The sequence below is a fragment of the Aquila chrysaetos genome, chromosome 11 (assembly GCF_900496995.4).
Source record: "Aquila chrysaetos chrysaetos chromosome 11, bAquChr1.4, whole genome shotgun sequence".
Lineage (NCBI taxonomy): Eukaryota > Metazoa > Chordata > Aves > Accipitriformes > Accipitridae > Aquila > Aquila chrysaetos.
In genome coordinates, this window is record NC_044014.1 from 42,733,037 (window position 1) to 42,760,186 (window position 27,150).

The 27,150-nt window shown below is 46.3% G+C and overlaps 1 protein-coding gene across 16 annotated transcripts in view; it reads right to left on the reverse strand.

Moving 5' to 3' along the window:
• The window catches only part of BRD4 (bromodomain containing 4), a 74,961-nt gene that overhangs the window by 18,065 nt on the left and 29,746 nt on the right, over positions 1 to 27,150 (reverse strand). For 8 of the 16 annotated variants that reach the window (XM_030030886.2, XM_030030891.2, XM_030030890.2 and 5 more), the window contains 11 exons: positions 25,816 to 25,932; positions 23,163 to 23,481; positions 20,620 to 20,757; positions 18,313 to 18,448; positions 13,091 to 13,374; positions 12,181 to 12,540; positions 10,099 to 10,227; positions 5,172 to 5,381; positions 4,267 to 4,466; positions 2,560 to 2,861; positions 696 to 806 (listed from right to left, as the gene is read on the reverse strand). In XM_030030886.2, coding sequence (XP_029886746.1) covers positions 696 to 806; positions 2,560 to 2,861; positions 4,267 to 4,466; positions 5,172 to 5,381; positions 10,099 to 10,227; positions 12,181 to 12,540; positions 13,091 to 13,374; positions 18,313 to 18,448; positions 20,620 to 20,757; positions 23,163 to 23,481; positions 25,816 to 25,835 — 2,209 coding nt within the window. In that variant the 5' untranslated portion in view covers positions 25,836 to 25,932. Of the gene's footprint in view, positions 1 to 695; positions 807 to 2,559; positions 2,862 to 4,266; positions 4,467 to 5,171; positions 5,382 to 10,098; positions 10,228 to 12,180; positions 12,541 to 13,090; positions 13,375 to 15,438; positions 15,646 to 18,312; positions 18,449 to 20,619; positions 20,758 to 23,162; positions 23,482 to 23,609; positions 23,895 to 25,815; positions 25,933 to 27,150 lie in introns of those variants that run through there. The other 8 variants (XM_030030897.2, XM_030030898.2, XM_030030899.2 and 5 more) reach the window with 5 other exon arrangements.

The following is a 27,150-nucleotide window of genomic DNA, read 5'->3' on the forward strand; positions in this document are numbered from 1 at the left end:
AGCTGAGTTAGCCAGCTAGGAGGAAAAAACAGCTTTAAGTGACGGCACAAGCTTTGCTTCCCTAAAACCAAGGAGGGAACACTAACGAGGAAAGCGTAATAAATAAGAAGAACGTGAGAACAGCTTCATTTAAGCCTGAACAATGGTGGTACGAAGGAAAAGCAAAGAGTTACGCAGAGCAAACACCGCTCTGGTGATTTAAAATTTAAAATTTAATTTTAAATGCTTTTTTCTCAATATCTGCCCGATGCCGTAAAATAAAAAGGCTTTTACATGTAAAACCCCATTTCCTCCATCTCTCTCCATCCTCTGTGGCGCGAGCAGTGCTGGTGACAACGTTTAAAAACCTCTCCTTTGAGGGAAAAATACAGCGTTTTTCTAAAAATACAAATCTAGGTCATTAACCAGACAAAGAGCTACCTTGGCGCATGCTGGTTTTTTGGCTCCCGCGCTCATGTCCAAGTTCAGCAAGGAAAAGCTTATGAAAAATTATTGTGTTGGGCCAGAGACAACATCACTACCGCCAAGTTGTCCATGTCGAGCCCAAAAACGAGCAACATGCGGCTGCGTATATTGGTTTTTTCATTATAAAGACAAAAAATAAAATAATTAAAAGACCGAGCCAGGAATGAAAACATATTTATTTATACAGAAACCAGGTCTAGGACTGAGTCGTTAAATAAGCTGCGTCTAACCTGTTTCTGAATCTTCGCTGTCGGAGGAGCTGGACTCGCTGGTGCTCTCAGACTCTGAGGAGGAGAACCCCTTCATTTTAGAGGAACCAGCAATTACATCCACTTTCTCCGCTGCAAGAAGACAACAGTACGACATCGTTAAAGGCTAATTAATAACCCCGAGTCCTGCCTGTTGCTGCCTGCTCCTCCCGTACCGACACCAGCAGCCACCCTGGGGGCCGTGCAAGACCTGGGGCGTCCGGATATTCCTGCGGATGGGCTGAGCTGAGCTTTAATCCTGCATCTCTGCGTATTTCTGTCGCTGATCTGCACTAGCTGGGACGCAGCGGGGTCTCTGAGGTCTTTGGGGTGATGATTTTTTACGGAGTGGAGTGCGATGGGGGTGTCCCCTTCCATCACCATGCAAAGCGGGACGGGGACGTACTGATGGGAGCCAGCTGGGATTTAAGCCCATCCCAGCAGACGTCCGGCCGCATGACACACGCTCGCTTGCTCGAGCGAGGTCGTTCTTCATCCTCCTAAACCCCTCCAGGGTAGACAGGTCTGGTTTTACCCAGCCGCTTTAGGCTGGCCTAAGGCCAGGGTTTTTTTCTCCTCCACCCTGCTTGTGCCCAGCCACAAGCCGGTGCTTAATCTTGTGTGATACGGGGTTGAAAACTTGCTTTTTTTTTTTAGCTGCCTCAACTTGTTGGTCTAAGGAGGTGGCAGGAGGCTGAGGCAGTGGAAAAGTATAAAACTGCCTTTTTTTTTAATAGCTTAAATGAGAAGAAAAAGGTGGCTACTGCCTAGGAGTTGCTCAAGCCACCAGCGATGTTGGAGCCTTTTACTAAACCCCTAAACCAAAGGGAAAAAAAAAAATAAAATTACATCTTTTGCTAGGGAATGGAAGGATAGAGAAAGCTTCTAGGATTTGGCCGAGTTTGTTTTCCACTTGGATTTATCCCAGGAAGTAATCATTACCCCTTGGCCATGGGAAATCAAGAGATTCCCTTTAAATTCCCTTATTTCTCCCCCTGTCGCTGCCAGATCCCTTTTTGCTGTGCGCAATTTATGTAAAAAAGTATTTAGCTGGTCTTTGGCCATTAATAAAGATGTGTATTTATTATAGAAATATATATTTTAAAATATTTTTAAAATAAAAATGGGTATAAATATATCTAAATGGAATTTATGGATATAACAAATGGATATAAAAATATATTTAAAATAGATTTAAATGGATGAAAATATATTAAAGTGTATCAAAATATCCCTTAAAAAATAAAAACCAGATCTATTAAAAAAGGGGAAAATCCCTCTTCTATCTCCAGAAGTGGAGGTGGGAGGCGCAGGGAGTCCCTCAGCCCGAATCCTGCCAAGTTCCAGAGCAAAACCCCTGCATCTGACATCCGTCCAGTACGCCGGCATCCCACGGATGCCGAGGGGGGAGGAATTGGTTTTCTCCCACCTCGCCTCCGCTCCCTGCCCCAAAACAAAGCTCTGCCGCTTGTCAGAAAGATCGTTGACAGGTTTAAGAAAAATCGCTTGCGTCAGATTGAAATGAACCACTTGCAGCTCTTTGTAAAGATGCAAATTGGAATTAAAATATGGACATTTTGGGGCAATATAGGAATTAGCGGCCTCGTATCGGCACCACCAAATTCCAGCCCCGCGGCAGGATTTTATATACGTATTGATGTGTCATTAGAGAAATGGTCGATTAAATGAAATTAAAAAAACAAAATAAAATCCTCTTTTTCACTAGACTAGGTTATCGAGCACCTAAATACCTGCACCCATCTTTTTTCCTGCCCGCCTCTGTCTCGAGCCTGGGAAAGCATCGTTGGAATAAGGAAAAAAAACTGGTTTTGAGGCTAAAAGGTACCTTGAGGTTTCCTCTTCTTCCGTAAACACGACGTTACGTATCTCTCCAGCTCCCGTAAGGTGGATGGTTTTAACGTCTCAAAGTCAATCTCAATCTCATCGGGATTGGAGTTTTTGAGCGAGGGTTCTCTCGACTGGATGATATGGACAACTCGGCCCAGTTTCTCACCGGGGAGTTTATTAATGTCCAGGCTCAGCTGCCTCTTCTCCTCATAGGACATGGGTTTACACTTCTCCTCCTCCTCAGACTCGTAGGCTGGAGGGGGCTTGCTGTTCTTCACCGTCACAGGCTCCTTCTTACTACTTAAGAACAATTATAAAATGTTATTATAGAGCAGACCAAAAATCAGCCACCTGGGTCTAACCTCTTAAATTTAACCACTAAATCAGTCTATTTTTAGTATTTTTACTTTCCACCCTGGAAACGAGCATCTTTTTCATTTACGGCTTGAGCTTGAAGCTCAACCACGAGGCTGGGACGCAGAAGGCTGAGCTCAAGCTGCCGTTAGACAAGAAAGTTGAGCTCAACCTGCTGTTAGACAAGAAAGCTGAGCTTAACTTGCTCTTGGAGAAGATGATTGAGCTCAACCTGCTGTTAGACAAGAAAGCTGAACTCAACCTACTGTTACGACACCCAAGGCTGAGCTACCCATCCCAGTGCTCGCTCTCCCAAAGAGATGAGCAGTTCCATGAGATAATTCAGAAAAGCAGGAGCAGCTCCGGAGGGGAATTCCTTACATCCGCACTTGGATGGACCAAGGCTCAACTGATACTGCTCATTTCTCACCAGGAAAGGCAAGAGGTTGGGGTGTTTCAGAGCTTGACAGCCCCCAGAGAAGTAAAACCCAGCATCCGTAAAAAACGTATGTTCATAAGAAGGGGAAAAAAACAGCTACGAGGACTCCTTGACATCACCATCAGGGTTATTTACACTTCAGAACTGATGGAGGTAGATTTGTAGATATTTATCCCGCCATTCGCAGCGGATGCAGTGCTAACGCAGTTAATAAATGACGTCTGGGTAGAAAATTACCCCAGAATTGGTAAAGGATGAGGTTCATGGTGTCACAGACGGTCCATTTCCCTAAAATAATCCGCTGCCATGCCCGCTGGGGTTTATCTGAAGTCTGAACACACTAAACGTTGTGGTGAAGCCCGGGGACAGAGACAAGCTCCAAGATCTTGCTCGTTATTTCCTTCTTTCTTAATTTCATCTCATTACATCTAAATATGCCAAACAACTCCCTTTTCGCCTCGGGTTAAATACCAAGATCCTGCCTCCCCTTCGAGCCAGCAGCTGACAAGCGGTAGAGACTTGGCTCTCAGCATCTTACCTCTTAATTTAAAACCTACAGCTTGCAAAAAAAAAGGAGAGGGAGGAAAAATTAGAGGATTCAAGGATTTGAGATCCAACAGAGCGACTCCACGTGATTTTTTTTCTTTTTCCTCTCTCCCGTACTTGGCATGCTCACAGCAGCCACGCGGAAAAGCATCAGCCCCCAAAAATGAAGCTAAACTCATGGTTGGGACTTGACCTTGAGCAACGCCTCCGGAGGCGAGGGGCTTGCTGCGAGTCAGCCCTAGCAAAGGTGTTACTTGTCAAGAATCCTGTGTATAATTAAGTTAATTAGCAAAGGGGAAATAAAAATATGTAACTGCTGCGCGGTAAAACAGAAGGATTAGGTGACGGAAGAGGTACAGGGCTGACCTGGAGGTACTGCTGTTGCTGTTGCTTTTCTTGGCCTTCTTGGGTGGCGGTTCCTTGGCTTTGCTTTTCTTGGTGTCTTCCAGCTCTTCCTTCTTTTTGTGCTTCTCTTTCTTCTTCTCCTTCTTGTCTTTCTCTTTTTTCTTTGGTTTGTTCTGCTGTGGCTGGGACAGGGCTGCAAGCTGTTCATGCACTGCTTTAAGCTGAGAGGCAGACACATACAAAGATCAAGATACTTTTGCCCAGCACCTCCTCCTTTTCCATATTAATTAACTTTTTTCTCTACTGCCTAACGCTTTCTTATCTTTTACTATTAATTAAGTCGGTTCTTCCAGCTTTTCACCACACTCTGATTTCTGTATATTGAGGTGTTGACCACTGCAAGAGGAAGGAGACAACCTCTTTATGGGTATTTCTCCCCGCTAAGGCAGAAGAGGGCTGCTTGCTTCGTCAGCACTAGCGATGCTTTAATTACCAGCGCTAACAATGCCACGAACGGGGAAGATGCGGGAGATAAGGCTACAGGTTGGAACACTGCTCGTTATCTCATGGGCTTCCCCCACGCTGGGTAAATACTTGCTCCAGCCCACGAGTTCAGGCAGCCCTGGGGTATCCTGCCTGCTCAAGAGCGTCCTGCCTGCTCCGAAGACACCACCCAAGCGCAGGCAGCAAATTCCTGCCGTTGGGGACCATCTTGCATGTCCTAACGGCAACTGGAAGGACCATCCTGAAAAGCACCAACTCCTTCGTTTATCACTTTAAAACTAACAATTTTGGAGCACTTTGCAGCTGAGGGTCACTATTGTACAACTAGAAAGTCCACGGCTTTAAGCAATGTCCCCGAGGCCCCCAAGTTCAAGAAGAAGGACACGTTGGACACCCCCAATCCATCACGATGGACGTGGTACCTGTTCCTGGAGCTCCGCTAACCGCTGAGCTCGCTCTTCCTCGGAATCATCCGATGAGCTGTCGCTGTCGGAGGAACTATCGCTGCTGCTATCGCTAGATGAAGGGGGAGCCACCTTGGTGGGAGGTGGCACCACCACGGGAGAAGAAGCTGGAATCACAGGTTCTTCTGGTTCATCCGGCATCTTGGCGAAGCGCATTTCGAACACGTCCTGCAAATACAGGGAAAAATAACATAAGGTTTGGCAAAGCGGGATACTACAAGCGTGGTTGTGATCTCCAGGGTGTTCCCTACAGATTTGTGGTATCTACCCAAGCAATCAACACACCGCATGTTGCAGAGAAGATAATCTTCTGAAAGCTCCAAGTCCACTTGGAATTTTGACCGTCTCCAAGATGGTTTGGGGGGAAAAAGTTTACCAGCAAGAAGGGCAAGACTAATTTAAAAGCCCGCATCGTCCAGGTTCCTGAGATCATCTACATCTTCTCCCGCCCGCAATGGATCGCAGAGAGCTCAAGGCAGGAATTGCGGCCACAGCTCCGCAGCCGCAATCCCCTCTCCTCTTCAGCCTGCCTGGATTTTCCCAACCCACGTCCCGAGAAAACCACCTCGATTCAACCCAAACACTTGCGCAAAGATGTTTCCCATTATCTTCAAGAGCAATGGGTGCGAAGCCAGTTTAATTCCAGTTATCCCAATGATGTGAAAGTCCTTTTTTCTCCTAAAGCCCGATATGAAAATCCATTTTCATTTAAACCTAAGACAAGGCAGATAAGGTGGGACAGCCTGGTTGTATTTAAAGCCTGGTTGCATTTAAAGCCTGGTTGCATTTAAACCTGGTTGTATTTCTCGGTGCCTGTTGAATTTATTTGAAGGAAGGGTTTTGAACATGCTTTTTTAGTTTCCCTGAAGAGGAATGAGTGCCTCTTGCATCCAAAAAGAGATTTTTTTTTTCCCCAAGGTGCCACCTTGTGAAGGGCGAAGCACTTGCAGACAAAAATGCCATTTTTTTGCACCTCCTACAAGACAAGGGAGACCTGAAAACAGGCTCGATTCACCCATTTTTAGGTCTTTAGATGTCAGGCACTTATTTCTGAGCTAAGCAACTCACCCCAGGCTCCTTTTAGAGCCTGTAAGGAGACGGGCAACTCCCACAAGATGACTCAGGTGATGGTGGGAAGGACAGCCCGAAGGTGGCACAAGTGTCAGCGTCCACCTTTTCAATACAGAGTCATAAAAAAAATAAAAGATAATTTCTCCTCCTGCCTGAAGGTTTGACTTTCAGTCTACAGTTACTACTTATTTTTTCTATTTTCCATGTCCTGGGCGTGAGGCTGTGACCGCAAACCCACCAGACAAGGTCTGTGCCTTATTTCTAAAACTCTACAGACTGTAAATATTAACTGTGTGCACGTTCATATGGATTTATACAACTTATCCAAAATTCTTCAGCAAGTCAAACATCCCGTGATATCAAATCACGCTGATTTAACTCATCGCTCGAGCATGGGAGTGGTATTTTCATCCATGAAGGCTTCCAGCTCTTCTAGATCAGGCTCATCCTTGTGATTTTAAGGACCTGTTGGGCTCTCCCCTACCTCAGCATACATTATTTTTTCCACCATCTTTCTTAAACGTGAGCAGGCGGAGCGCTGCTGGACCGCATTTCTCCATTCTCAGCCTCCTCATGCCTTTATTCAGGGCTTTTTTTCAGCAGCGACGGCTTTTCCGGATGCTGTAGATGTTGCTTTGCTGCCTCCATCTGCTGGCAGAAATGCCACTGACTTCCATTAACGCGCTCAGGCTCAAATTTCAGGGGAAGGAGCAAAAAAACGCTGGAGGAAAAGGAGAGATTTCCAAGCTCCTCCAGCAACGGCATCACTTGTGGGATGATAGAGGCGCACACATATATTTGTCACTGAATCACCGCACTTAATGGGTGTTTACAACCTAATTATTGTTTTCCATGAACCAGAAAGTCCAGTCCTTGATTATCACCAGCAGGCAATGCTACACCACCATATATAATCAATTTTTAAATTCTCTAGGGTCAGAAATAAAACCTTCCTATTTTTTTATACCTATCTAGTCTTTTAATTAACAGGAAGGCTAATTTAAAGTTCTTTTGTGTGAAGTTAAAAAGCAATCTATCAACTCTGAAGCATCTGGGTTACGAAAAACCAGCAGTGTCCGAAGGATCCCTTGCAATGCACGCAGGAAAGCATGGAAGAGAAAACCCCACGAGTAGATAACAAGCTAATTAATGCCTTTTTAATCAAGGGATTCTTACTGCTACTGTTTTGTACATCACCACTACCACTGACCCATCCTCGCTTGGACAAACATAAATCATAAACCTCTTCTGTGAGCTGGTGTTAACCCTGAAAATCCAAGAAATCATTTTCTGATGATGAAATGGTAACAAAAAGCAGAAAAACGAGTTATTTCAGCAGTTGTTGTTTCCAGGACGGAGGGGTAACGCAGCAGGCAGCGACCGGGGCGGCCTATTAAGCAAGACGCCGTGTATATTGTTTATGGGAGCTCAAGTCCAAACTTGAATCCTCAGCCTTGTTTGCAAACCTCAGCAGCGCTCCAGAAACCTCCTTTTAAAAATTTTATTTCTGAAATCAGTTTTCTGGGCACAGGAAAAGCAAAGAGAGAGGCTCCACCTTGGTCTCAACCAGGTGGGGAGCGGGATCCAACTGGTATTTTGGTACCCACCTCCATCGCATCGCCACTAAGGGGCTGCTCTGAAATTTAATGCCCATTTTCTGGGGACTATTACATTCAAAAAGCACTTTTCTAATCTTTTACGTCAGAAATAAAGTTTCCCGAGTGGCTGCTCTGTGCAGGGACGTGTTCCCGAGCTTGTCTATGGGATTGATGTGGGTGAAATCCTGATTTCATACAGCCCTTGGTCCAGACGGTGTCACCTGGCAATGCTGGTCGCTGAGGATTTTCCCCCATAAAAAGGGGTGAAAGAAAAGAAAAAATCACAAGTTTCCATGAAACTATTCAGTGCTCGGCAGCCTGCGACAAGAGTGACCAGAATTTCAGATTGGATATCACCCTTTCATTCTGCTGTTGGCTGGAAAATGCTCCAAGGCGTCGGTTAAAGAGGCTGCGAAGTTCTTCATTAGACCAAAACAAGAAGGAAAGAGCAGCCAGAGGGTGAGCATCGTGTTTTCCAGGCATCTAATTACCACGAAATCCAGAAAAAGACATGAATAAGATGATGAATTCTACTGAATTCATGCTAAAAGCAAGCTGAAACACACATTTACTCAGCACGTACTCATCTCAAATTAAACCGGCCCAAACCTGAGCTGTATTTTTATAAAAGCATCATGAAAAAATAAATGTGTCTAAATACTGAGAACACACATGCTGCCTTTGCTGCCGCTTCGTTTCCTTGACCCTTTTGTCGCAGCTTCACATCTGGATCGAAGCAAAACAGCCGGCAGCTTTTTCACGAGCCGATACTTTCATCGAGTGAAGTTCCTTCGATGCTAGCGGAGGGGGAAGCTGCATCACATGGAGGTTTTTACATGAGGTTTCCAGTTAGGAAAACCCAACAAAGCTATTAATATCCAGTTTCACCTTTTTGGGGGGTTGTTTCTCGAATCAAACATCCTGCAACCTAATAGTTTTCCCCCCAATTTAATAGCTTTTTCCCCAACCTAATAGTTTTTCCCAATCTCTCCAGTGCTTTCTGGTGTTAACTCAGATCCCTTCTCAACCTGTTTTCTGAAGGTTAAAGCAAACCACGCTGCTTTTCTTCTCCTTTCACACAGCGAGAGCTCCACCGCCGCGTTGTTCTACTCCACGCCGCTGGAGTTGCACTTTTCTATGCTAATAAAACCTCTTCCCTTACGGATTTGGTTCCCGTGTCCTCACATACGTCTCACGTCCCACCAAGCCCAACCTGCATCCACTCCCTGCCGCGGTCGAGGCATCTTTCCGGTGTCCAGCACGCAGCTCCACACGGATTTTGGAATTTCACAGAAACTCCCGGCCGCTCCGTTGGTATCAAATGTGACACGGTGAAGTTATTAAGGAGGGACCGAATGATGTACAGCAGGAGACCTTATTTCTTTAGAAGACAACAACTGTGCCCACAATCCTCCCAAGGCAAAAAAAAAAGGAGAAATCAGCATTTAAGGGAATGAACTGCCTGAAATCACGGATATGAGGGATGCCTGAATGTTTTTAATGATAGGTGTTGAAATGCTTGGGTCAAAAAATCCAATGTAGGAGCTCTTTGTCCCCTTGCAGCGGTCCTCTGCGGCTGCTGCGAGCTTCTTCAGCACCGAAAGGAACTTGGTCTCTCCCAGATCTGCTCGGAGCGAAGTGCTTTTCCCTGCTTCAGCCAGGCGACCCCACGTAGCAGCTCTGATTTACCGAGAAACGAGGGAATCAAGACAACTTTTTGGAGTGGCGGAGTGCATGCATTAAGCTAAGCACTTCACTTGAGACTTGGGGCTTCTTTAGCAGCTAATTCATTAATTACAAACCTTTCAGAATGAGTGGAGAGCAGAAAACTTCACCGTAAGAATGAAGGAAGAGGTAACTAAAGCAGCACAACACAGCAGGTACTGTTGCTTACTTTCCCTCCGTGTTTTGAGGAGAAAAGTGACATTTTGGAGCCACACTTTTCCTTCCTACTCTTGTATCAAAAAGCTAAAAGGACACAAAGAAGATGCTATTAAACAAAATAAGAGTTTAAAGGAGCAAATTGGGCTGAGTCAGCCCACTCCTTGTATCACTTGCGCAGCAAAAAGTATAATTTTTTTAACCATTATCCACCACGCTGGCATTTTTTTCATGTTATTTCAAGACTACATGGCCCTTCATGCTGGAAAATAAATCAAGAGAGACACCAGCGTTCATCGAAAACCGAAGCAGGCTGCGACAACACGCGTCCTTACCTGCAGCTTCCGTGCCATGGCCACCACCTCATGATCAGCGGGGTTGTACTTATAGCAATTGGAGAACATCAATCGTACGTCCGCCGCAAATTCCTGAGCATCTCGGTATTCCCGGTTCTCCAGTTTAGACTAGAAAGGAGAGGAGAGGAAAAAAACCCAATAAAACTCACTATTAACAGTGCAAATACACCAAATTGATTGATTCATTAAGTACAGCTCTGTGGCACCCACAGATTTTGCACACCCGTTTTCTCCCTACACTGGAATGACTAATTGTGGTCAAAAGAACGACTAATTTTGGTCAAACGAAGGATTGTGGATGGTTTATAAAAAATAAGAGCTGATTACGGGCATCCTCAATGATGTTCAAAAGAGGACTACCTATTTTCCAAGCCACCTTCTCGCTGTCTACATGGTTGATAGCAGCTAGGTGTTTTGGATGAAGAACCGAACGGGGATACTTCAACACCAATGAAGAGCAGTGTTGAAGGCCAGGAGTATGAACCCTGGCTCTACCTGACTTAACCAAGAAGGGCTAAACCTCCGTGACTGTGCGTTGGCAGAAGAATACGGTGAACTTTGCTCAGATCGTTCCCCTAGAAGGAAGATCTCGAGAGTTGCCTTAACAGTGTAGCCTGGTTGGAGGGACAGAGGACACCAGGATGGTCCTTCACCCAACGATGGAAGATGATGACAGGCTTTGTTGATGCAGGGGCCAGGTTTTAACCATCCTGCCTGCTTTCAACCATCCACCCTTCCTCCAGGAACCAAGCTGATGTCTCTAGAGCTTGGACCTCCACCCTAGGAAAGCACAGACCTGCTCTACGGCTACTTGCTCCTGTCCCAAGCCTCTGTGCAGCTGGGAGGACTGATACGGGTGGAGACAGCCTTGAGATGACCCCTCATCCTTCCAAACGCCGCGTCCAGCTGTGGCAACGCCAGCTGAGCCAAGAGAAGTTTCATGCCTCCTTCTCCCTCCCTGGGAAAGCGGGGTTGAGTTGGACAACTGGAAGACGGAGAACGTTCAACAGCTGTCCCGGCAACATCTGCCAAGGGTGACCTCAGACACGCAGCCCTGCCAGACAGTTGGGCAGCAAGATGTACAGGCAGCAATGGACATGCAAGACCTAACGCTCGCCACCGGCCAGTCCGGAGGAGAAAGCCAAGAATTTAATTCGGCATCCCCACGGTTTGGCCGACCAAGATCCTACAGGTCTGAAACTCCGCGACAAAGGAAGAGCCGTGATCCTCGCTGGCTTCAGCCCTCGTGTAACCTTGGCAAGGAGTGGGCTGTGGGAAGGGAAAACTCACTCCTCTGGTTTTAAAACGCAGGCCCAAACTGGGCAAAGCAGGAGTCAGAGCTAAACTTAAACTGCTTGCACACAAATTCATCCTGTAGCTAAAAAGTTAAAGACTTCTAAATAATGAATTAAGGTTTGGGAACTAAAAACTTAAAAGACTTCTACATACAGAATTAAGGTTTCATAGCTAAAGTTAGACTTCTAAATCATGAATTAACATTTCAAAGGGAAACATGGATGACTTTGCAGTCGCTTTTTAAAATTAAACAACTCCAATAATGAACTAAAGTTTCAAGGGGAAGCATGGATGAATTTGCAGTCGCTCTTTAAAACGAAGCAATTTTAAGCTAGAGTGAACTACCTGTGTTTAACAGAAGACCGATTTAGACAGACAACTTCAGAAAGATGGGCCTTTATTTAAAAAAAAATGAAAACAGGGTTGGTTTAAATCAAATCCCCTTATTCCTGTGATTTATGCTCTCTGAGGCCATCTCCTGGGCTAAATAAAAAAGGGTAGATTTATACAGTAATGGAAATTTTCTATAAAAAACTCGTGTGAGCGTTTCCTAAGAGCCCTTCTGGAAGGATGCCGGCTTGTTTGTTTTTTCCAAATGTCAGGATAACAGCAAGAGGAGAAGAAGAGAGACCGAATGTACCAGAAACCTACGGCCAAAATAAATCTGGCAGACATCTGAAGACGCCTGGTGCGCACGCGCAGGGAGAAAATGATCTTTTTTTCTGCTCTGACCCCGACCTCCCCCTCCTATAAACCTGAGCTTACTTTGATTGTGCTCAGATCCATGGGATGTTTAATGATATCGCAATAATCGTGCAGTCCCAGTGCTTCCACATCCACAGGTTTGTAGAAGGGCCAGGCGTAGGCAGCGTGTTTCTTGGCGAACATCTCTTTGATGATCCCGCTGCAGTATTTTAACTGCTCGGATATTTTGCTACTCTTTTCTACCACGTGTTGTTGAGAGTCTGGAACGTCCTTCTTTGGAGGCTTCACCGGGCGGCTGCTTTCCCGGCGTGGACCCAGCTTGGTGGACTTGGGTTCGGCGGGCAGCGATGACGATTCATGAATTGGGTCGATGGTTGTTGGTGTCGTGGTGTCTGCTTTCCTCTTCACCCCTTTTTTTGTCTATAACCGAGCAAATAAAGCAATATTACTTTTGGCACCATACTTTTGGCTTCAACCGAGTTGTGTTTCTTGTAGCGTTCACTCGGATTCGCCACTGCTAGTCACTCAAGCCTCACGGCAACACTACGAGAAGAACATTGGAAGCCGTTCCAAAAATATTCAGATAATGTTGGTCTGTACCGAGTTCTACAGAAAAACATACGGATTATCTCTGTTGTACGAGCAAAGGTCAAGGGCATGAGTCACTTCAGCAAGATTTTCTTCCTGAGTCATATAAAGCTTAAGGAAGGAAGGTTTTAAGAGGATGAATGGGGTTTCCATGCAAACCCAGGTGGAATTTGTCACATCTAACCTTAACTGGTGTCAGAGAGGGTCACTGTAGGCTCCTCATGTTTCTCAAAACATGAATTTTTTGACCAAACTGCAGCCATTTGCCTTCAAGTGCAACTCCAGCCGCAAAGCAAAGGGCGACCGCTTGACCGACCGTGGTATTTCCACGCCTTGAAGATAATCTAAACCACTGTGTTATGATATTTAAGGAATTACTCACCTTCACGGGCTGGGCGGGTGTTGGGATAACAGGAGGGTGAGTCTGGATGGGCTGGGGAGCCGGGGCTGGCGGTGCGGGGGCTTGGGGAGCAGGTGGAGGAGGTGCAGGAGGTTGAGGAGGCACCATCGTCATTACTGGGGTCTGGACGATGAGGTCGGGGGTGACGGAAGGAAAGGAATGAGTCGTCTGCGCAGACTGGAGGTTTTGCTGCGGCGCCTGTGTCTGCACCGGGGACGATGCTTGGGTTGCGTTCGGTACCGTGGATGATCCTGGTTTGGATGTCACTGCCGAGAGAAAAGAAAGAAAGGGTTGCTTCTCCCTTCAAACTTAGTTGTTTTAACGGGAAAAACAATTAATGTTTCGTAATACCACCATTTAAAGAACATTCCTCATTAGACAATTAATATCTTGCAGTTCCTGTTCTTGAGCAACCAGTCAGGGACAAACACTCGCCACGTTTTCCTTCACGAGGATTATTTTTATGGCTCGCTAGGTGAAATAGTGAAGCAGCTCAGGACCTTACTGTGCCAAAACCCCTCCAGAAAAAGACCAAGATCAGGCAAAAGGCATCCTCCTCTCTTCCCCTTCCCTTCCCACAAGATTTCTTGCAGGCAGGGCAAGGAGTCGAGCACATCTTTTCCTGCCTATCCTTTTTTCCTAGGCAATGGTTCTTGACTATCAGTATTTTGGAGCCAAAACGGGGCAGCTCTTCCTTCGGGAGCAATTTTGTGCTCTGTTATCAAGGAGAGTTTAATTCCTGGAGACTTAAGTCCTTGCAGCTGATACTATCCAGGGGAAATCTCTCCCAACAGCTGGAGAGCAAGGTCCTCGTTGGGGGATTTCAAACACAGAGCAACCGTAAAGGTTGGGACACGAGGTTGGAAACGTCAGCGCTGTCCTTGGACCTTCTAGTGTCGCTGGACAAGTCACCTCCCTGCTGAAGCTGCTGCTGCTGCTTTGCCGGGCAAAGCTCTGATCAAGCTTCTGAACTTTCCGCCGCGATGAAACACCCTCCAAAGGGGAATGATGCAAAGCTCAGATGATGCCGGGACACACCACGAGGCTTCCAGCAGACCTTCAAGAAGGAGGTATGAGCAAAGTGAGATCAACCCCAAAGTCTGGAGAAGGTTTGCGATCAGCAGTTATTACAGGAGCACCTTCCGTCAGATATCAAACGCACCTCATTAGCAATAATCGGATTTATATCTTCAGCAAGGAGACAGCTTGGTATTTTTTAAAACATGGGGACTATCCTTTACGCTCACCCTGAGCAGAGAGAAATCCCACCGCTCTATCCGTACCTGTGCTCACCTCCCAGGCTGCAGAGACTGGAGTCTGTCTGCTCTTTCACCGCTCTCTCAACAAGGAGACTCTCCCGAGCGTGACACGTTAGCTGTGTGTCCTGCCCTGCCGGCTATCCAACACCTCTTCCAAGAATCACTCCCCAAAATTAATTAATTACAGAAGAAATGCAGCCAGATTTGTTTCCAGTCAGTCCCCAGGAGCTGCAATTATTGCAATCCCACTAGAAGAACGTTGCGTGTTAACAGATGCTCAACTATGACCGCTAGCGAGCTTATTTCCACTAAAGCCAAAACAGCAACCTATTCAGAGAATAAAATTGGGAGTTTTCATCCCGTTCTCCTTGCAAAATGACAGCGGAGTCCTGATGTCTCCAAATAAGGTGGGGACTTGTAGCCAGAGGGATCCTGGGGTCCTGCTGGTATCCCCTGGTCCTGCTGGGATCCCGTGGGTCCTGCTGGGATCCCCTGGTCCTGCTGGGATCCCATCGGTCCTGCTGGGATCTCCTGGTCCTGCTGGGATCCCCGGGTCCTGCTGGGATCCCGTGGTGCTGTTGGGATCCTATGGCTCCTGCTGGGACCGTGAACCAGCTCTGCATTGCGTAGGCAAAGCCGATACATTTCACCTCCCACATTACACAGGAGCTTGAGATTTCTATTAGAAACCTGTGGGGGTTTTTTGTAGCAAAGCTTTCCAGCCAGCATCACACCTGGTTTTTAATAATTTAACCCCAAATCAGTTATTATACACTGAATTATTTACTGTGCAATATGATTTAACAGGAGGCGTAGCAGACTAGAGCAAAATGATCTTGCATGTCACTGAATAGATATTCTAGATACCAAATATATAGTTATTATATTATCATATTATTCTACTCTATTATTCTATACAGTAAATCACAACGTAGAAGCACCAGGTGTGGGATGCTCCAGACTATATACAGGCCATACAGGCTTTCCAGATGAACCTATGGCTCTCTTTGGAGAGCTGGTCAATACTATAGGTGAAGAGCTGGAAGGTGATGAGCTCAGGTGGGGACCTACACATTATATATGCTACAGGATCGCAGCAGAGGAAAGGAGACCCAAGTTTGTAAGCGCCTCTCTACGCCGTGTAGGTAAAAAGATCTTCTCTATGGGTGATTTCATCACTTCTCCTTCAAAGAGATGCTGAGAAAGGTGATGGCCAATAATTTTCTAACCAAGGAGAGCTTCTCCCTGCACACAGTAATGGAATATCAGGGACAGTGCCTAAAAAAAATAACAAAAAAAATCTCAGCTACAAGAAATCATGACTTGGTCACGCGCAGGACAAAAGCATCAATTGGGTTTGTTGGTGCTTCAAAACCTGGATTTCACGAAGCCAAAAGGACTCAACGACATGGAGAGAAGGAGAACTAGAGCCATGCAAGAAGAACACACGTAGACACGCGCACAGTCCTGTAACGGAGAGAGACACGGACGGTAAAAAATTGCCAAGGGAAGGGAAAAGAAAATAAAGCCAAAATAATTAAAGCAGTTTGAAATGTTCAGCTTTACGACCCTTTTTTTGTTCCTCGGTGTTTTAGATGAAAAGATATTCTGAAAATGGTACAAAGTCCCTCTTCGCAGAAAGATGACGATTGTTAGTAATAGGTCGGGGAAGACTCAGGGGATTTAGTAAATATTGCTGCTCTGAATTTGCACTCGCTGTCCGGGTGATGGCAGTACAGAAAATGTTTTCTCTTCCAACAGCTGCTGAGGATATTCAACAGCAACTACTGAAGTCCCAGTTCCCCTCTTATTACCCGACAACTGGTCCCCAAACCCTTCCATGGTCGACCCTCAAGCTCCCTGGATATCTCCTGCTGATTTTCCAGTAAACCTCGGAAAATAACCTGCTGGGATCCCAGCACCACCAATCTGAGGCTGAGACAAGAAGAGACACGAGGATTCACTGCATTCCAGAAGGGTTGCGGGATGCTCGCGCCAGCTCGCAGGCAGTAAATACAGTGAAAACATTTTTTTTGGTGACACAAGTTCGGGGACACCCCCACACGTGGCATTTTCCTTGGTATTGCATAACGTTTGGGTTAAAAGAGTAAGAATGATACAAGATGGAGATGAGAGATGTTTAAAAATGAAAAGGGGATCTTGGAAGTGGACATGCAGCTGATGAGGTCCCGTTGAGATCAAGTCACAGCCAGGATGTTCTCAACCCTTTGAGGAACGAACCGATAGCGTTGGCAGCTGACACTGAGCCTAGAAAATGGTTGATATCCCAAAAAATGAGCTAATGAAATCCTTGAGGTATAAACAGGGGAATCGGAAGGTTATTTTACCTCTAGTATCAGTCATATCTATGTCCAGTTATGGTGTCCACAGTTACTGCTGTGAAAAACTGCAGAAGGTTCATAGAAGAGCTGTAAAGGAGGACTAAGAGATTGGAAAAAAAACCTTATAGCCAAAGAATCAGATTTTTATGGAGAACACAGATTCGAAAACAGGGGAGCCTTCAATATAATGACGTTATTTCAGACCAGAAACGTATCAGGAAAACACCTAACTTGGCAGCTAGTTAGCACGCTCCTTCTCTAAAGGCCAGCCGAGATTTTTTTTTTTACTCTATATTAGAAGTTCTTCTACGAGACAGACCGTAAATAAATGAATCAGTGGTAGAACTGTGCTTTTATATTACATACCAGAGAGAAGATTGGATTAAGTGAGAAAAATGGTAAATTTTGATCCTTTAAATTACTAATCTGGGAGCAAAGCTTCAAAAAAAAAAAGCCTACATCATTAACATAAAGTCTTAAGGGATCAACAGACACAAATACAGAACATCATTTTACCGATTTATAACCTTAAACAGGGTTCGAAATGCTGCGGTTCTACTTTATGCAGAGCCTAAAGCACGCAGGTTAATATTTCAGCCCTGTGAAAGAGCAAGACAAGGTAAATTTATCAGTTTGGCTGCAAAAAAAAAGGAGGGGTTCTGGGATTCTGGCCAAGCATGGGTCAGGTCTGCACAAAGCGAATTCATCTTCGGGGAGCGGCATTCCACCTCACTTGGGGCAATGCATCCTTTCGGAGGACGGTAAGCTTGTCAAGCATCATTATCTATCCCCAGTCATGGCAAAATTAATAAATGAGGCGTGGAAATTATAATTTGAGGAAGTTCTCTGGAGGACAGCCGTGGGTTGTGATGCTCAGAACTGTTTTCAGACGCTCTCCGCACCAGGATTCCCCTGTCAGTCTGTAGCTGTCATGTTGTGATCGGTTCTTCTGGCGTCACCGATGCTTTTCTAACACAACGCAGCTTTTTTTACGACAGGGAGCCCATACGGGAGGACGTGAAAAGCAGCTGTGAAACTCTGATACAACAGAATTTATGCCGCTTTTTAACAGCTGTACTTTACCCTTGAGGTATTGCAAGGGATAGTTCATCATCTTGGCTCCCCGACAGCAGAAATGGAACTTTTACTATCGCTCTCAGCTTTTTAACCTTCACGGAAAAGCCGGGAAAGATGACATTTCACCAGCACTATAAATACACGTGCCTTAGCAGTGCTGGATTTACTGTGGTCTGTCCCCAACACTCCTCCTCCCCTAAAAATGATGCCCAGAAGCCACAGACAAGGGATTTTTAAGCCATCACACGGCCCTGCCTTTCATCAGAGAGAGTCTCACGCAGATAGGCAGAGCACAAGGCAGCTGCCCTCCTTCCCACCCAATCTGAGACTCTCTACGCAATAAAGCGAGGTGCTGAGAACACCGACAACCACGGCAATCCCATGCAAGGATGGCTGGGTTTAATTAACACCCCAATTAAACACCCCAATTTACACAGGATGAAACCAGGTCCAGGGCTTGTGGTCAAGATGCCGCGTGAAGTTGAGCGTGGCTTAATTACAAACATTGTACGAATAAGCATCATACCTGCTTCCTTCCTCGCACGTCCTCTTCCTTTTGTCTGGGCTATAACGATTTCCGTTTCCTCCTGGGTCATTTCGGAGATTTTCTGCAGGAAAAGCTTTTCTAGAGCTTCTGCCATTAAGACTATGTCATCCCCTGGCTGGAGGAAAAACAGATACGATAAATTAGGCAAGTTATATATTTCCAGAGAGAGGACTTCGTATTTTCACCCTCCTTAGTGCTGCTACTTCCATTACGGTGCAGTGGAAAGGCGCACGGGATACTCTCCCAAGCCCTGAATGCACAGACAAATCCTCGCCCTAAAGCCCTTGTATTTTATAGGTAAAACCAGGTGATGGGTAGGGAAATCACCAAGGAGACTCCCTGGAGAACAAACCAACACACGGTATTACCTGCATGCGGCAAAGGCTGTTTTCCGAACGGAGGAGGGAAAAGAGGGAAAAAGAAAGAGCTGGATTCATGCCAGCCGGTCATTTCCACCACACGCGATCCCCCTGACTTGGCGGGTCTCATGGGAGAGGTCTCTCCGTAGAGCATCAGGGTAGGGGGTAAAAAGAACTCGGCACGAGCTTGCAAGGAAATTTCCTCCTCCAAAAAAAGGAGTTTTTTAAGGAGGAAGCTGACAGTTGGGGACCTTTACTTGTTGCTAAATCAGCGCAGAAGGAAAAGACGGCACTAAACAGTCCTTATAGATCCGGAGGAGAAGCCTGTATTTGCAAAGGTCAAGGAAAACAGAAAGGAGGACACCTAGAGAGGATGAGATCTTCTATCCAGGGGCACCCTGCAGTAGCGTGTGTGAGAAGAGACAAGAGATATGAGGTTTTGAAGTTGTTTTATGGATAGTAATAACATCAGGCAGAGAGGGAAGGGCAGGCAGCAACAGAACAAGAGTCCGGATTGATGCGAAGACGATAAACCAATGGCCATCGCTGTCACAACACGGTGACGCCAAGAGAAGGCAGCTCCAGCTCTGCCATCAGCACAAGGACGGTTTAAAACCACGTTTGCCCATCGGACGGCGTGCACAAACCTGCCTGGCTGATGGTCTGCAGACCCTGTGAGGTCCACAGGGATGTTTCTATACGTTAGATGCTTTTCTGCCTTCCAGCCTGGAGGAGACCAGCAAAGCTCAGGGAGGACAGGGGACATCAGGGAGAAAGCTGGCAGGGGGAAGACACCGTAGCGGGAGAACGTGGCAGAACACTTTAAGGCGCATATGAGTAATTTGAAGCCTCTAAGAGCCTACCCTCATTCCAGTTGCATCATGCTGGCTCAAACCAGAAAGGGCAATGACCAAGGAAATGGTTTTGAAGGACCCAAACTGCTACCCACTATTTATTTGGAAAAAACTAGAAAGGTCTTGTGTAATATTTCTGAGAGGAGGAGGCAAAAAAGGTCGAAGCGCGTGACAGGGACGGAGAGAAAAGACCCGTGAGAAACGAGGAGGGCAGAAACCAAACGGGAACCGAAACACTCGAGCAAGTGGAGGAAAGGGTGGAGTGGTCGGAAAAGGAAAAGGATGGAGGGAACGATGAGGCTCTGACCACGTCTCGCTGACCTCGAGGACGACAGTAAACCCTTTATTTGTTATCTGCTGTCCTCTTCCTACTTAAGAAGACAGTGAGAGAGCATCTTGTGGTCAGTACAGCCTGGTACCACCTCTGAGAACCTTCTCTAACTCTCCAAGCTCCACCATCACCCCCGGGTTTCGGCCGACACGTTTTCTCCTGCACCCCAGGCGGTTGCACAACTGTTTATAAAATGGTTTTCAGGATGTTTCTCACTGTCTGGAGGGGAATCTTCTACAACGAGGTCAGGGTCAGGCATGACAAACTCAGTGTGCTGCTCCGTATATCCCTGTTTTTTTCCCTACCAGATTTCAGAGTTTCAAACGAGCCTTAAGTCAGCTTCTTAACAAAGCAAGAGAAAATACAAAGCACAGATCTACTTCTCAAGTATTTGTCTGATAACGTTCATGGCTCTGCTCGACAGACCCTAAGAAAATCTTAAAAATTTCCTTTTAAGTGAAAAAAAAACAAAACTAAACAATGTCTAGACTGAAGATATCTGCTAATAATTTTTCCGGGAGGGAAGGCTGCTAAGGCAGCCCTGTCTGCGTCTTGCTTCTCAGCAGAAGACAGACGCGCCTGAGCTCCCATCGGTTTAATCCCATTTGTTTTCCTAAAGAAGCTGATCTTGGCGGTGGTTCTTTTTAAGGACCATTCGAACAATGTCTGCATTTCCGCGCCGGTCCAATGAGGACATGGAAGATTCCCCTCGGAAAAACGCAGATTCGGGAACTTTTCGTACCTTATTGTAGATGTAGCAGTTTGTAAACATCGTGTTAAAATCCTGGATACATTCTTGAGCGTTCCAGTAGTAGTTATTCTCCAAGCGTTTCTTTATTGTTCCCATATCCATCGGAGTTTTAATTATCTTATAATAATCCTGCAAAGGGCAAAGAGGGAGAGGTCAGTGTGGGAACTAAAACATCCGCCCAGTTTAAGGACCGGGATTCCTCCATCTCACCCCTGGACAGTCCTGGGCAAGATCCTCCATGCCCAGCAGATACTCAGCTGCCAGACTTCATCCCCATCAGCCTCTCAGCTGGGATTTTTATTAAACAAACCTTTGGTAGAGGAGTAATTTAACCCCAGAGGCACCAAAATTTCCCGATTCTGGGTTTTCAGTTGGTAACGGTGCTGACTATTTTCTAAAACTCTTATGGGAAACGAATGACCCTTTGCAGGAGGTCACATTTAACACAGAGACATGAGAAGTGGGGAAATCCGATTTATTACAGCCCCTCAAACGCATCCAGATTAATACAAAAGAAGTTGTTTCTATTTTTAGGTATAATATTTAGGGAAAAAAAAAAAAAAGGCTGGAAATGTCGTTGCTATAGAACTGACGCTCCCCACATGCAACCGTAAGCTTGTTCCTGCCATGAATAAATTAAATAGCCTAATGTTTGGGTAATAGATTATAAATTTAGAGCTATTATATCTTAAAGGTAAAAGTGGGTGTTACGCTGAAACATCTGTCTCAAGGGAGAGAGGGAACAAACCTCTTCTGGTGGGAGCTGGAAGGGTCCAAACCAGATGTGCAGCAGAGGAGATTTACTACCATAAATGATCTCTAAATTACGTTTCAATTTTTTGCTAGCTCTTTGGGTTTTACTCCAGCTTCTCCTGGTGATGGTGCCCAGGTTGAGGCAGGGAGCGGGCCATGGGAAGGGCTGCACCGTTCCCTTTTCCATCTGTGATGTGCCGGGCAGGACACCGGCAGGCAGCAATGCAACCCTTGCACAGCAGGGAGAAGGCTTCCATGCCAATTTACAATCATAAAATTGTTTAGGTTGGAAAAGACCTTTAAGATGATCGAGTGCCATCGTTACCCTGGCACTGCCAACTCCACCACTAACCGTGTCCCCAAGCGCCACGTCTACGCGTCTTTTAAATCCCTCCGGGGATGGTGACTCAACCCCTTCCCTGGGCAGCCTGTTCCAGTGCTCGACAACCCTTTGGGTGAAGGAATTGTTCCCAATATCCCATCTAAACCTCCCCGGGCGCAACTTGAGGCCGTTTCCTCTCATCCCATCGCTTGGGAGAAGAGCCCGACCCCCATCTCGCCACAACCTCCTTTCAGGTAGCTGTAGAGAGCGAGGAGGTCTCCCCTCGGCCTCTTTTTCTCCAGGCTAAAGCACCCCAGTCCTCTCAGACGCTCCTCATAAGTTCTCTAGACCTTTCTCCTTGTTCTCCAGACCCTTGACCAGCTTCGTTGCTCTTCTTTGGACACGCTCCAGCACCTCAGTCAATGTCTTTCTTGTAGCGAGGGGTCCAAAACTGAACACAGTATTCGAGGTGCGGCCTCACCAGTGCCGAGTACAGGGGGCCGATCACTTCCCCAGTCCTCCTGGCCACACGATTTCTGACACAAGCCAGGATGCCGTTGGCCTTCTTGGCCACCCGGGCACGCTGCCGGCTCACATTCAGCCGGCTGTCGACCAGCACCCCCAGGTCCTTTTCCGCTGGGCAGCTTTCCAAGTGCAGGACCCGACATTCAGCCTTGCTGAACCTCATACCGCTGGCCTCGGCCCATCGATCCAGCCTCTCCAGATCCCTCTGTAGAGCCTTCCTACCCTACAGCAGATCAACACTCCCACCCAACTTGGTGTCATCTGCAGACTTAACCGACAGTGCACTGGATCCCCTCGATTTACTGCAAATTAACTTAAAATTGGCATCCCTTAGGAAACACCTCGTGTGTTACCAACGGCACCGCAAGGCACAAGAGGCACAGCGGCCGTTTTGAGTACTCGGATGCTCCATGAAAAGCTCCAAGTGTTTTAATCTCCAAAAGAAGACTCTGCTGATAAAGCAACGGAGATCAAGCAAGGGTTTAAGCAAGGCACAGAAAAGCAGGCTGGGCTTTGGGGAGCAGTAAGGCAGAGCCCAACTCGACAGATGATTTGCTTAATAATCTTCAATGCTTAATAAGTTTTGGTGCTTAGTAAGTTTTGATGCTTGGCTGGGAGACAAAGGACTGCAGATGCACCCTCCCTGACTCCTGAAATATTATTTCTACTTCCTTATCCGCATCCCAAAGGGAAGAGGAAGGTGGTACAGGGCAAAGCAGTAGCTGAGCCACTGGAAATTCCTCCTCACATGTGTATTTTCTAAAAGACCACAGAATCATAAAATCAAGTAGGTTGGAAAAGACCCTTAAGATCATCGAGTCCAACCGCTGAAGATGGATTCTGTGATTTCAGAAGGGCAGACGCACGTGTCAGACCCGCACGGTCTCGCTCCTTCCACCGAGAACCATCGCCTGGTCTCTTGACCTCTACTTACAGGGAGGTTCAGCTTGACGGCATCCACGGGCTGCTGGAAAGGCCACGCAAACTGGTGCTTCCATAGCGTCTTCAGCACCACCTTGAGCAGATACTGCAGCTGGTTGGTCTGTCGCTTGGGTTTGTTGGGGTTGGAGGTCTCCGGCGGAGGGGGATTAACGCCTACAGCACTGCCTTGTTGGGGTTGAGCCTGTGACTGCGTCGTAGACATTTGGGTGGTTTCTAGTCCATCCCCCATTACCGGCAAATTTCTCAGTCTCGTTCCAGGGCCGCTCTCCGCCGACATGCTATTGATCCCATTGCATTCCTCACCGGACACCCTGCACAACAAGGAGAAGGGAGAGGAGGTCACTTCAATCCCAGCTTTTGGTACAAGGCACTGCTTAAAAATAAACCGGCGGACCTCCGCCAGACTAGCTTGGGCAACTAGACCTTGCGCCCTGCTCACTTAGTGACAGCGTTGTGTTGTCCCAACAAATGATGTCAGCATTCTGCATCCCGGGGTAAGAAAGGACATTCCGAGGCAATTTGCCGTCTCTTCCATGTCAGGCGTCAGCGTTGCCTCTCCGCTCCTTAGCGAGCGTGAGTTTTATCCCTGTTCTTTCCTAATCTGGTCAACGAGGACTCCAATGGTCTCCATAAAGAGCCTTTGTTGCCTCTAAACGAGGCTCTAATGAGTAAAATGCTGCTCGCTCTCGGCAGGTACCAGCTTCAGCTCCAGGGTTGGGTTCGCCTACACCGGGAAGAGAAGTTAAGTTGGTGTCGGCCAACTTTCAGCTCCAACTGAAGGAGTGCAGGGTGACACACTTATCTCCTTTCAGCTTCTCTGTAGTCCCCACCCCACCACCACGGGTCAGCTCACCCCAATTTAATGCCAAACTCTGTCTTTTAGGCGGACGTTGAGCTTCCGCGGGATGCTTCAGCTGAACCAGGCAGTGGACAGACCCACCTTTAACTCATATTATCTGCTTTTGGTAGATGATTTAGGTAGATAGTAACTTTAGGTAGTTAATTTAGGTAGATAATCTTTAGCTAGATCATCTAGATAGATAATCTTTAGGTAGTTAATTTGGGTAGATAATCTAGGTAGATAATAACTTTAGGTAGTTGATTTAGGTAGACAATCTAGGCAGATAATCTCTAAGTAGATGATCTTTAGGTAGATCATCTAGGTAGATAAACTTTAGGTAGATAATTTAGGTAGATAATCTTGAAGTAGATAACCTAGGTAGATAATCTTAAGGCAGATAATTTAGGTAGATAATTTAGATAAGTAATCTTTAGGTGGCTAATTTAAATATCATTCTGAAAACCAGAAACTTGTGAAAAAAGGCATTTCTGCTGAGCCTACAGACTTCTCCCAGGGCATACTTCAGAGCTCGCCAAAGACCACACGCAGCCCGTCCATCTTCTTAAGCTACAGCTGCGTGAAGGGGTCACCACCGAGCCAAGACCAGCCGCCGTGAACCGGCAGCTTCACCACCACCACGCGGTGAATCCCCACTCTCACTGGGCATGTGGGACCTCCCTCATTTAAAGACACCCTCCGTGACGTGCGTCCTTCATCTAATTTAACACTGAGCACATGTAGCACACACTAAGCTTAAGGCATGCAGCTATTAATTAGAGAAGACCACTATATATTGTGCGAGATGAATTAAGAGCCTTGTTATTCACCAGTTTCGAGTGACACCCGGGGGAAAGCGAGGAAGAAAAGGCTTCCCATCTCTCCACTCATGGGGTTATCAAGTAACTTCTCAGCTGGGGCAGAACTGATTTGGTTTAGGACTGCCAGCCCTGCATGATCTGGAAAAAATCCCACTGGGCACCGAGGTGTTAACCTCGGCGGAGCAAACCTCTGCACGTATACTCGGCCTTGAGTCAGTATATAAGTATATATAGGTACGTGTATGCTCACAACAAGCACCTGGCCATGGGTTTGGGTTTTTATTCTGATGCCATAGAGCAGCCCCGTGTCTCTGGTCATGGTCTGGATGCGCAGATGTCTCTGCACGTACCGCAGCAGGGGACTAAGAGCCAGAGAGATGAAGCATCTATGCAATTTTACCTGCTACGTCCCTCAACTGCTTCCAAGTCCCCGTAAAACCTCAGCCAGTCTTAAACCCCTGCTTAAAGTCTGCGGTCCGTTGCTTTTACTGGCCTAAAACTAACACCGACCGCCTAATACACCAGGGCAACATCAGATTTTGGTTTTTAGATTATGGGTTTTGACTTTTCAGGGCTCCAAGCGAGTTGAAGCATCGCTCGAGCGGTGAGATCGCTGCAGCAGACTCCCTTCGTTCATCCGGGATATTTTACGGGAGATTTTGTAGCTGTGGATACTGGAGTATCACTTCCAGAGAGCTGTTAGCTCGGCTGTCCTGTGAAACCTCTCTACTGCCAGCTTTCATTTTGCTCCTGCTTTTCTTCCCCGTTAGCAGGGTAGCCTGCCCGCTCTCTGCAGGGGAGATCTGACTCAAAACATGACAATCTGGATTTCCCTCTCTTGCAAAATTCCTTGAATTTTGCTTTGGGGTGGTGCTCATTCCTCTAGGTTGCATACTAAAGGGAAGCTCTTGTGTGATAAACTGTTCTTATCAAGTGGTGGCCAAGCAAAAAGAATCCTCTTTACTCACTGCAAGGGGCTACATTACCTTGTAGGATACATTGCCATATAATTTTGCCCCAGAAAATGATGCAGAGTCAGAAGTTGCTTGGCTTGTCCATCTATCTTCTGTGGCTTCAGGCACAAATGCCTTTAGATACTGTATCTGATGAAACAAACAAAGCAATTAATCTGAGGCATCAACCCAAGGCATCAGAAATGAAGGCTACCTCCAGAGAATTCTATCTTTTTAAATGTACATCGATAGTCCAGCGAAGCAAAGAAGTCTACAGACACCTGCAAACACGAGACACCTACGGAAAAACGAGGAACTGGCACCGGTATTTAAGTTCTTCCCAGGTATTCTTCCACTTTTAGGGCAAGTGCCTTCCTGAAATTCAGCATTTCAAGGACTGCGACCAACTGATTTCCTTCTGCTCCCTCTTAATACAATAGCTCTCCCAGAGCCAGCCATAAGAGGAAGCCAAGGAGTTGTTATTTTTTTTAAAGAGAAGGGAAAATATTTCATCATTGGTTTAATTTCTTTCCCTTCCACCTAAAAGCCAAGGCTCTAACCACCCATCCAGGCAGTTAAGGATTATATCGGATTCACTCTTTTCTTGTATCTTATTTATCACTTATTTAATTTATCGCGTATCTTTTTCACCATCTCCTTGCTCCTTTGGAGGGATCCTACCAGCCTCCTCTTGCGTTTTCAAATTCTAGTGACTTTTTTTGAAGGGATTAGTTGAAAATACACCAATTTACACCACACTTCTCCTCTCTCTCCCAATAAAACAATGCTTTGACTCTCTCCCCAGTTACGTCATGGCTCCCTTCTCACATTATCAGTGTGTACCAAAATATCAGAAAAAAATCAGAAAACTTCAATTTTGAACAGTTGCTCGGCCCAGCTCGATGGGCCAAGCGTTCGCAGCCTGACTTCACCTCAAGGTGAGCGCGGTCTCGCCCCAGAAGCATCACCCCAGCTCATCCCCAGCCTCATCTCTCACCAGAAATACGGAAATCACTGCTGCGTGCACGCTTGGGATCTTCCCAGGAAAAAAATAAAATTATCGGTACGGAGAATCTTCTCTGACATGGAAGACAAACATTGGGGAGTTCAAAGAAATGGGGTTTGATAGACCTGTGTGTCCTCTGTGGTTAAAAATCAGCAGCAAAATCAGAAAGAAGAGCTGCAGGATGAACGTAAGCCTAGATTTTACTGTACAGGAAGGTATAATCTATAAATCTAATCTGTATTACAGATCGCACTATAGATGCTACATTAGGGCTTTCTTACCCTATAAAGAAAGTGCTACATTTGGGTTTTCTTAATCTAATCTATATTACAGATTAGAATTGCTTGGGGGTATTCAGATAG